The 11,779-nt window shown below is 39.0% G+C and overlaps 1 protein-coding gene across 1 annotated transcript in view; it reads left to right on the forward strand.

Moving 5' to 3' along the window:
* The window catches only part of LOC111878702 (cytochrome P450 93A3), a 1,835-nt gene extending 124 nt beyond the window's left edge, over nt 1–1,711 (forward strand). The window contains exons 1-2 of the mRNA XM_023875213.3: nt 1–863; nt 931–1,711. The exon at nt 1–863 is cut by the window's left edge and continues 124 nt beyond it. Of these exons, the coding sequence (XP_023730981.1) occupies nt 1–863; nt 931–1,557 (1,490 nt within the window). The 3' untranslated portion in view covers nt 1,558–1,711. The remainder of the gene's footprint in view (nt 864–930) is intronic.
* The last annotated feature ends 10,068 nt before the right edge of the window (nt 1,712–11,779 follow it).

The following is an 11,779-nucleotide window of genomic DNA, read 5'->3' on the forward strand; positions in this document are numbered from 1 at the left end:
GTGTCATATCCACGATCTTGCTACCAGTGCTATTCAAGTTGAGTCGTGCGAAGTCTAAACCTCGCATTCCACCGAGCCCATTTGCCCTTCCCATCCTCGGGCATCTCCACCTCCTCAGTCCAAGTCCTCATCGAGCTTTTCATAAGCTTTCTCTCCAATATGGGCCAGTTTTCCGCATCTTGCTAGGCTCCAAACCTTGTGTTGTTGTCGGGTCACCAGAAACAGCGAAAGAATTATTTAAAACATATGAAAATGTCTTTCTAGACAGACCCCATAACTCATCAATGGATTATCTTGCCTACGGAGGCCGTGGCTTCATCTTTGCTCCTTACGGATCCTACTGGAAGTTCTTGAAGAAGATAGTCATGTCAGAACTCCTCAATGCTAAAACACTAGACTCCCTCCTTCCAGTTAGGCGCGATGAAATTCATCGGTTTTTAAGATATTTATCAGAAAAGGCCAAAGTTGGGAAGTCGGTGGAACTCGAAGGGGAGTTGATGAAGATGACGAGCAATATTATGTCAAGAATGCTTATGAGCAACACGTGTACAGACGAAGAGGACGACGCAGGGGACATAAGGAAGATAGTTACAGACATAAATGAACTCATTGTAACATTTAACCTTTCGGATCATATATGTTTCTTGAAGAATCTTGATTTGCAAGGGATTGGAAAAAAGTCAAAGCATATTCGTGGAAGATTTGATGCCTTGATAGAAAAGATCATGAAGAAGCATGAAGAGGCAAGAAAGAAGAATGAGAAAGGAGAAGTTAAGGACTTGCTCGACCTTTTACTCGATATCTCAGAAGATGAACGCATGGAGATAAAGTTGACCAGAGAAAACATTAAAGCCTTCATTTTGGTAATACTCCACATATCATATCTTATCGGTTTTGGCTACTACTGACATAGCTGTGATCAAATTGCAGGATATAATTGCGGCAGGAACAGACACTTCCGCCATTACTACCGAGTGGGCTTTGGCGGAACTTGTAAACCATCCCAACATAATGAAAAAAGCTGTTGAAGAAATCGAGAAAGTTGTGGGAAAAGACAGACTTTTACAAGAATCAGACATACCAAACCTTCCTTATCTCCAAGCAATCGTGAAGGAATCACTACGTCTCCACCCCGCAGCACCAGTGATTCTAAGACTTTCAACAGAAGATTGCACTTTGGGAGGTTATCATATTCCAGCAAAGACTAGTATTCTTTTTAACGTATGGGGTGTTGGCCGAGATCCATCCTATTGGGAAAACCCACTTGAATTCAGGCCTGAAAGATTTGAAGAGAAGCAGTTCGATCTTAGAGGACAACAGTTTCAGTTGTTACCATTTGGGAGTGGGAGGAGGATGTGCCCAGGGATTTCGTTAGGGTTGATGCTGGTTCATGTAACCCTTGGTTGTATGATTCAGTGCTTCGATTGGAAGGCTGGAAAAGATGGGAATTTAACTAGTGTTGACATGGAAGAGGGTATGGGGATCACAATTCCTAGAGCTAACCCTTTGGTTTGTGTTCCTGTTACAAGACTTGATCCTATCGCAATGTCTATATAATATGTCGAACATTGAGTTCAATTCGCAACAAGTTTTTCGGTTTATCCGCCGAGATACGCCCTTCTACATGGAACTGTCGTCAAGCATTCAAGGGTATTTGCTTGGTTGTATGTATTTTATGTTTTTGTGTCAAAATATATGTGAATATTGCTAATCTACAAAGAAAACATATATTAATAACTATTTTCAAAAAGAAAAATGACTTTTTAGGATGATAAAATATTATTTTATTAAATATTTAGTCATTTTATATGATTTACTATTGCATTCATTCAAGAAGAAGAAACAAAATTTTAAGCAGGCATTCCAAACTTTTTATATGGTTTACCATTAACTTTTGAGTAAATTACACGAATGGTCCCTATGATTTGGGGTTATTTGTACGTTTGGTCCTTAAGTTATTTTTTTAACTTGGAAAGTCCATACAATTTATTTTTGCTGCACGTTTGGTCCCTGTCATATTTAAAAAGAGTATTTTGTACTTGATTTTTTTAATTTATTTAAATAAAATGAGGTAGATAAGGTAAGGTGATGTGAGGTTGCGGGTGTGTTTATTTAAATAAATTTAAAATCAAAGACAAAATACTCTTTTTAGGTAAGACAAGGATCAAGATCGCAACAAAAACAAACAGTAAGAACCTCCCGAGTTAAAAAAATAAGTTAGAGACCAAACGTGCAAATTAACCCAAACCATAGGGACCATTCGTGTAATTTACTCTTTTTTATAAATGATTTACCGTTAGTGTGGTTTATCTTCTCCGATCAACATCATCCATTTCAAACGACAAACACCACCATTCATAATTGGCTTTCACCACCACGACCACTCATCTCCACAGTTTAGCACAAAGAAACTAATCTAAATTCGGTTTCAACTTGCAACAAAATAGCTACAAACCTCCTACAGAAAAAGGAAAAGGGTGATAGTGGTAGGGTGGTTTTCACAAAACATATGGAGAGGGGAACTAGTCAGGAAAAGGTGTGAGCAACGACATGAGAAATTTCAACATAGCAAAGGACCAGAAGAGGTGGGGGAGTTTTATTCTGCGTGGAAAGGATGAGACTAAGGTTGTGTAATGTTTTTAAAAATTAAACATGCAAATGGTGTTTCCTTTATAAGGGTGCCATTAATATTAAAACTAACAAATCCCTAGAATAAAAAAAGTTACATAAAGAATGTTTCTAAATGGGGATTTTGTACCCAACTTACCCACTTAACCTAAATTTTGCCCCGAGAAGGCAAAAGTTAGGCTTGTTGTGAACCTGTTGTCGAAGGACGCCAGGTGGAGTTTGATTGTTCGATCAATTTCTCTGGTCGAACTAATGGCGACGACATGGGTCGAGTTCACACGCAAGTCTAGGGAGGAGTATGTGGCTATTACTGAGGTTGAGAGGGTGACTCGAGAGTTCCTAACTCTTGAGCAGACGATTGAGATGGAGTAGATGATGGAGATCACCGATAATTTTATGGAAAGGGCATTGTTCTGCTCCGACTACATGGACACCAAGGCCATGAAGATGATCTAGTATTCTGATATAATATGGACTAAGATCCAAGAGTTTGTGAGTTCATCCAAGTGTCATACCCTCGGAGAGATGATTATGATAACCCAAAAATAGGAGTGGGAGCTCGAGACGCAACAACATAAGAGGAACCAAGCACAGGTTCAGACATAGTCAACATCACCAAAGAAGTGCAAGGCTATTGATTCGATTTCAAGGGGTCAGAAGAGCTATGACCAATTTGGCATACGAGGGGGTTTGTCGTGTGTTTTTATCTGGTTGTTCAACTGCGACAAGGAGGGTCATTTCAGAAGGGATTGCAAGCAAGGGATGTTGACATACTTCCACTGTAATCAGATTGGCCACAAGAAGGTTGATTGTCCCAATTTATCTGTAAGAGGGGCGATAAATCCTGCTCCAGCTACATTGATGATCATAGATGGCCGCTAAGGCAAGGCGAAGGCTTGTAGAGCTTTTCAGCTCACAACTAAGGATGCTAGAGCAATACTAGATGTTCTCACTTGTATGTTACTCTTTTTTATTTTTTATGTTGCTTTATCCTTTATGTACTTATTATTATGCTTGTGATTATGTATGTTCCTAATCAACTTTATGCTTACTTTAGTATTGTTTGATTTATGAGCTAGTCGATCATTTGTATCCCTCGCATTTAGCAAGAGTTTTGATATTGTTCTAGGAGCGTTGGACCACACTCTTATGGTCGAGATACCTGATCATCGAACAGTTAGCGCTTCGAGGTATTACCATGATTGTAACACCCGTTTTCCGTCTAAGTATTTCGAAGTAGGTTACTAACAATATGGAGAGTTATTTAAACAAGATTAAATTTTATAGAGAAATAAGTAGCCATAATAAGTAAATGACATCTATAGACGGAAATATATAAATTAAAGCAGTTACAATAAGGTCTATCAAATTAAAAGAAGAGTAGACACATTATTAATGTTAGTGTTTAACAATAACACTAATAAGTTGAGGGGCTTTAGTGCAATTTTGAAATCAACAATTTGTAAAGGGAATCGAGTCGGAGTATGTTTCGTCAATAAGTCAAGCTTCAGGGATCAGGGTTGCCGAATACAAAGCTTGGATATGTTTGTCCCCTGCATCAGGCGCAGGTGGTGTAGTGCCTCCTCCTCCTGTCTCCTCCTCCTGTCTCGTTTAGACGTATCCATCGGCTCCTTACAAAAACCAACCATAACTACAAAATAAGGAGGGTATATGTTCTTAGGCGTCAATCGAGAGAGAGAGAGAGAGAGAAAGAGAGAGATACTTGAATTTAAGTATAATTTAATTGAATGATATCTTGAACTATATGGATTGAATTACCTGATTAAATGAAGTACGTATATAGATGAGACTTGAATTAAGTTCTAGCAAATGTATGTGGGTTTAAATTATATTTAAATAGGATTGATAAATTATTTAACTATTTATTAGCTAATAGTCATATGAACTAAATGCACACGAGAATACTTAATAACATGATTTGAAAGGGTAAATCGATCAATACGTTCTTTAATAATAATGCAAATAAGTATGATACTAAGTATTATTAAGCAATATTTTAAGCATGAGCTAAGTGTAGATTATTTATACGGGTTGTATGTGTTTAGGGAGCTGGACAGTCCATCTTAACCAGTTTAGTGGTTTTATTCTGTGATTTATGCTTCATGTGAGTTTTCCTTCGTATTATCCGTGAGTCAAAGGCACCAAGGCCGACCCACTAGTTATGTTAAAGTATGATGATTGTCTTTGTGATAAATTTTAGTTGTGCATGTATTTCTTGATGAATTTTGTGTGATATTATGTGGTAGTGGTAGGGGTGAAATAGACCCGGTATCCAGTTGAAATAGACCAAAGGGCAGGTCGAGCACCTAGATATGCTCGACATTATCCAGTTGAAATAGACTGAAGGGGAAGGTCGAGCACTCATATATGCTCGACATTATCCCTTGAAGTATACTGAAGGGGCAAGTCGAGCACCCAGATATGCTCGACATTATCCGGTTGAAATAGATCGAAGGGGCGGGTCGAGCACCCAGATATGCTCGACATTATCCGATTGAAATAGATCGAAGGGGCAGGTCGAGCACCCAGATATGCTCGGCATTATCCAATTGAAATAGACCGAAGGGGCAGGTCGAGCACCCAGATATGCTCGACGTTATCTGGTTGAAATAGACCGAAGGGGTAGGCCGCGTACCCAGATATGTGTGACATTATGTTTGTTCTGTATGTAGTATGCTGGGGGAACTCGGTAAGCTTTGTGCTTGCAGTTCTCAGTTTTATGTTTCAGGTACTACCAGTTTGAAAGCAAAAGGCCCGACTTGATCGCAACGCATCCACCCATGTTTCCGTATTATGATGGTTTTAGGATTTTACTCTAATAACTTCTTATAAAGTACTTTGGAATATATATAAAAAAAGGATGTTACATGTTGACTTTAACTAAAATCAATGTTTTGGTTGAATTAAAATGAAATTTTACCTAAAAATTTTGGGATGTTACAAGTTGGTATCAGAGCCTTGGCTTGAGGAATTTGGACGTACTATCGGGTATGTCTGAACTTAAACTAAGGATTTGGTAAATTTTTTCAAAAAGAAATATATTTTTAAGAAAAGAGTGTTTCTAAGACAAGAAAGGGTGTAGTGCATGCAATTAGCCGAGTTCAAGTAAGTTTTCCCAAAATACCCATACATGTTATCTAATATGATTTGATCTGTGAATCCGTGAATTACATGCTAGCTAGGGCTAAGGATCTGCTTAGTTTTGCTTGATAGAATGTTATTAGAGATTCCTTTGTATGCCTATTATATGATATTGTAGACTTGCATGCTAGTACTGATCAGTCAGTGGTAGATTGGCCTGATCTTTGATGCCTTGTAGCCTAAGAGGAATTGGATGTTATGCTAGATTTGAAATCTTTCTTGGTAGGAAGTGAGATTAATATGTCCTCTGTTTTAGTTGTGTCTTGGAGTGTTACTGCAAGTTGATTGTTTCAGGAACCAAGGGAAGTGAATCAGTAATAGCAACTTTGGTTGTCTCAGATGTATCCTGACTAAGAGAATGATGCTTCTAATAATTATAAGTAATGCTCGTGATGAATTGTGTGTTGGGGAATTAGGTGAGGAGTGTGGTAGTTCATGTGTTTCTAGATGGATAATTGGTGTCATGAGTGGGCAAAATTATTTTTTGTGAATGGGATTCTAATATTAGAGGTGGTTATGATTGGGAGGTTTTTTTTCGAGGGTTCCATCTAAGATCTAGGACAACTTTGTGTTTGCTTGGTTCTTATCTAAAGGACCGATTTGAGATGTGGTATGCCTGCAACATCATTTGGTGTTAGTTTGAACCCTAAGTGGGGGAGAACCAGTTATTTTGGTTGAAGGATCATTGCTATGGTTGAGTTCTTGATTTTAGTAGAATGGGTTGTAGGAATTGCAGTTCGGGTACTTAGAACTTCATTTCCAGATTTGGTCATGACGAAGGTATAGGGAAAGATATCATTAGATGTATGTGTTTAGGAATGCAAGAGTCATCTTTGCGGCAAATAGGTGTTGGATAAGGATCCGGTTATAGCTAGTGGATTCCTTTCGGAATATCGTTGAATAGATCAAGAGGCCTTTGGGATGCTCAGGTTGAGCATCGAGTGTTGAGGGAATCCTCGACACGTTGCATAGATTGCTTTCCCTATTCTAGGGTGGGCAGTATTGATTGGTAAATAATCTTCAAAGTTTGGTATGTTTAGTCTGTCATGGGTTTCATGCAAGTAGTGTATTGGGTTATTGGGTTGGTTGTATATGCAGTCTCGATCATTGGTCTTCTCCTGCATAAAAAAGAGTGAAGGTTCTTCAAAAGTTTCAAGTTGTGTCAGTTGAAGTTCAATGGATGCGTCCACCTATCATCAATTTCTTTGTGCTTTAAATTTTTGTTGGTTTCTTGGTATGTTTACCCTCAATTATGGTGGGGAATTTTGGAGTATAGCATGTTCAGGTTTTTGCAGCATTCCTAGACCACCGTGGGAGTTTTCTCGAGCTAGTTATGTATTGGTGGAATCTATTCAGTTTCAATCAAGGGTGGGATCTTGTATTGATCATTCATGAGAATGTTTCCGTTAACGGTTGAGGCTCGTCTAGTTTGCATTGATACCAATCTGTACTGTGAGATGAATTGTGTGTGATCGAAGAGTATAGCTCAAGTAGTGTTCATATAGCATTGAGAGGGATGTTTTTTGGATTCCTGCGAGTTGGTGGACTGATGGTTGAGTATCTTTAGCTCCATGTGGTACTAGGCACGAGTCTTCGGGCTATGAATGTGATGATGGCAAGATCGGTTTTGTACCATGAGCTTATTGTTTAGTGGATATCATGTGTCAGTTTTGTACGATCTATATGGGTAAGACCCGATAGTCTTTTGATTGAGACTCTTAGGTCTCGGATCGTTAGCTTTCTTGGCGTTTTGGGTGTTAGTGCATTGTGGGAGTTGGTAGATTCGGTGACCAATTGGTTGGATCATGTAGGCAGTTAAAAGTTGTTACGAATGATGGTTGTGCTTTAGTAGCCACTTGCATACTATTTGTTTTATGAACTTTGGTTGCTTGAGGGCTATCTATCAGGAGTTCAGTTACCAAAGTTGGGCATCAGTTATAGAATCTTGAGCCATGAAGTCCATTGTGAATGTCTCGAGCGATTCGTAAGGAAGGGGCACACTTGAGTTGGCATGGGATTTGGATGTAGTGTGAGAATTTTTGGATTGACCATCCTTATACTGGTGGGATCAGCAAGTTGATGATGACTTGTTAGGAAGTCAAGCGCGAATTTGAGGTTGTAGGGCGCCACCTCTGAATTGAGGATTTGGTGTAATTCACTATCGGTATATTTTGAGCATTCTTTCTGCATAATCGAATGGTATTCCTAGTCAGGGACTAGCGGTGAGGTGCTAGTCTTCGATGGGCATAAAGAAAGTGAGGAAATCAATAACAGTAAGGGTGTGGGTCTGCGTAACTCATAAGTTGGTTGTGAGGTTGCGCTTCTAATGAATGAAGATTCAACAACCGCCGAGGGTTACTCTAGTGCGTCGCCTGGAAGCTAGGTACGATGTTCGACTCTTGTTGGGCTTTTAATGGATTGGTGTGTATCAAGTTAGCTAATGGGTTGGTGGCATGTAATGGCTTATGTGAATCGGACTTATTTTAGATCATATTTAATATAAATAGGGTGATAATCTATATTTGTGAAACTTATTTATAATTTAATTGAATGATATCTTGAAGTGTATGGAGTAAATTACCTGATTAAATGATATATGTATATAGATCAGACTTGAATTAATTTCTAGCAAATGTATGTGGGTTTAAATTATATTTAAATGAGATTGATAAATTATCTAACTATTTATTAGCTAATAGTCATATGAACTAAATGCACACGACAATACTTAATAACAGGATTTGAAAGGGTAAATCGATCAATGCATTATTTAATAATAATGCAAATAAGTATGATACTAAGTATTATGATGCAATATATTAAGCATACGCTAAGTGTAGATTATTGATATGGGTTGTTGGTATTTAGGGAGTTGGACAGTCCTTCTTAACCACTTTAGTGGTTTTATTCTGTGATTTCTGCTTCAGGTGAGTTTTCCTTTGTAGTATCTGTAGGTCGAAGGCACCAAGGCCAACCCACTAGTTATGTTATAGTATGATGATTGTCTTTGTGATAATTGTCAGTTGTGCATGTATTACTTGATGAATTCTGTGTAATATTATGTGGTTGTGGTAGGGGTGAAATAGACCCGGTACCCGGTTGAAATAGATCGAAGGGCAAGTAAGCACCCATATATGCTCGACATTATTTGGTTGAAATAGACCGAAGGGGCAGGTCGAGCACCCATATATGTTCGACATTATCCGGTTGAAATAGACTGAAGGGGCAGGTCGAGCACCCAGATATGCTCGGCATTATCCGATTGAAATAGACCGAAGGGGCAGCCCGAGCACCCAGATATGCTCGGCGTTATCTGGTTGAAATAGAACGAAGGGGTAGGTCACACACCCAGATATGTGTGGCAGTATGTTTGTTCTGTATGTGGTATGTTGGGGGAACTCACTAAGATTTGTGCTTACGGTTTTCAGTTTTATGATTCAGATAGTATCAGTTTGAAAGGAAAGGGCCCAACTTTACTACCATACTCATCGACAAGAAAACCACAATCTTCTAGACTCATGTCGGGACTATATCCCATCCCTGAAAATCACATGACCACTCTCTCTTTCCTATGATCGTGGAAAGATGGAAGTACATAACCCCTGACGATGATAGTGACATCCCAATCCATCTACAAATCACTTAATCTCTGGCTACAATCCTTGAGCAAATCATCACACTCACTTCCTTCTCGAGTCCCACGAATCAACTGTCACTACTTTTGAAAGGGCCTACAGACCTCAAAATCAACTACCTTCCACGTTTCTGCACCATTAAAGCCCAATAGTTATGGCCACTGAGGCTCGAACAATCATCTGACACATCCTCAACCTGGACGATAATACCCGATAAACCGATAAAGGCAGAAATACACCGCAACAAATCATGGTACTAACCGTGCTTCCTTCCTTAACCAGTTCCTTAGAACCCACAATTTTCCTCGAGTCAAGTATGGATCCTATGCCTCCAGTAGTATGGGCCCAATACTACCTTCCACACTTATCCATACTTTCCTCAAGAAGCATCTCAGGTCCTCTAAGTAACAACTCATGTCCGCATTCGTCCTATCCATTCTTATACACACATTCTCAAGTAAATACCTATCGCTAAACAACATAGTCCAACCCACTACAACACATCCTAGGCTCTCCTAGGTTCCCGAACTCACCCTACCACCAGTTGCTGAAGAACTCCCAGTAATGTAAGTTAACCACTTCATGAATACAATCACACGCGTCAGAGCTTAGATAATCCTTCGAGTGAAAGACCCATACCTACAATGGTTGGACTCAGACAAGATCTGTCCAGTATGGTCAAATCCGTCACTCTGAGATTATCTAACCCATGCACACATGTGACCTAACATATTCACTTAATAGTTAAGTCACATCATCATGAGTCCTACAAACCACAAAGCAGGCAACATTCGTGCAGTAACACTCCAAGTCACAACTAAAACAGAGGACATCTTAATCTCACTTCCTACCAAGAAAGATTTCAAATCTAGCATAACATCCAATTCCTCTTAGGCTACAAGGCATCAAAGATCAGGCCAATCTACCACTGACTAATCAGTACTAGCATGCAAGTCTACAATATCATATAATAGGCATACAAAGGAATCTCTAATAACATTCTATCAAGCAAAACTAAGCAGATCCTTAGCCCTAGCTAGCATGTAATTCACGGATTCACAGATCAAATCATATTAGATAACATGTATGGGTATTTTGGGAAAACTTACTTGAACTCGGCTAATTGCATGCACTACACCCTTTCTTGTCTTAGAAACACTCTTTTCTTAAAAATATATTTCTTTTTGAAATTTTTTACCAAATCCTCAGTTTAAGTTCAGACATACCCGATAGTACGTCCAAATTCCTCAAGCCAAGGCTCTGATACCAACTTGTAACATCCCAAAATTTTTAGGTAAAATTTCATTTTAATTCAACCAAAACATTGATTTTAGTTAAAGTCAACATGTAACATCCTTTTTTTATATATATATATTCCAAAGTACTTTATAAGAAGTTATTAGAGTAAAATCCTAAAACCATCATAATACGGAAACATGGGTGGATGCGTTGCGATCAAGTCGGGCCTTTTGCTTTCAAACTGGTAGTACCTGAAACATAAAACTGAGAACTGCAAGCACAAAGCTTACCGAGTTCCCCCCAGCATACTACATACATAACAAACATAATGTCACACATATCTGGGTACGCGGCCTACCCCTTCGGTCTATTTCAACCAGATAACATCGAGCATATCTGGGTGCTCGACCTGCCCCTTCGGTCTATTTCAATTGGATAACGCCGAGCATATCTGGGTGCTCGACCTGCCCCTTCGATCTATTTCAATCGGAGAATGTCGAGCATATCTGGGTGCTCGACCCGCCCCTTCGATCTATTTCAACCGGATAATGTCGAGCATATCTGGGTGCTCGACTTGCCCCTTCGGTATACTTCAAGGGATAATGTCGAGCATATATGAGTGCTCGACCTTCCCTTTCAGTCTATTTCAACTGGATAATGTCGAGCATATCTAGGTGCTCGACCTGCCCTTTGGTCTATTTCAACTGGATACCGGGTCTATTTCACCCCTACCATTACCACATAATATCACACAAAATTCATCAAGAAATACATGCACAACTAAAATTTATCACAAAGACAATCATCATACTTTAACATAACTAGTGGGTCGGCCTTGGTGCCTTTGACTCACGGATAATACGAAGGAAAACTCACATGAAGCATAAATCACAGAATAAAACCACTAAACTGGTTAAGATGGACTGTCCAGCTCCCTAAACACATACAACCCGTATAAATAATCTACACTTAGCTCATGCTTAAAATATTGCTTAATAATACTTAGTATCATACTTATTTGCATTATTATTAAAGAACGTATTGATCGATTTACCCTTTCAAATCATGTTATTAAGTATTCTCGTGTGCATTTAGTTCATATGACTATTAGCTAA

This window comes from Lactuca sativa, chromosome 9 (genome assembly GCF_002870075.4).
Source record: "Lactuca sativa cultivar Salinas chromosome 9, Lsat_Salinas_v11, whole genome shotgun sequence".
Lineage (NCBI taxonomy): Eukaryota > Viridiplantae > Streptophyta > Magnoliopsida > Asterales > Asteraceae > Lactuca > Lactuca sativa.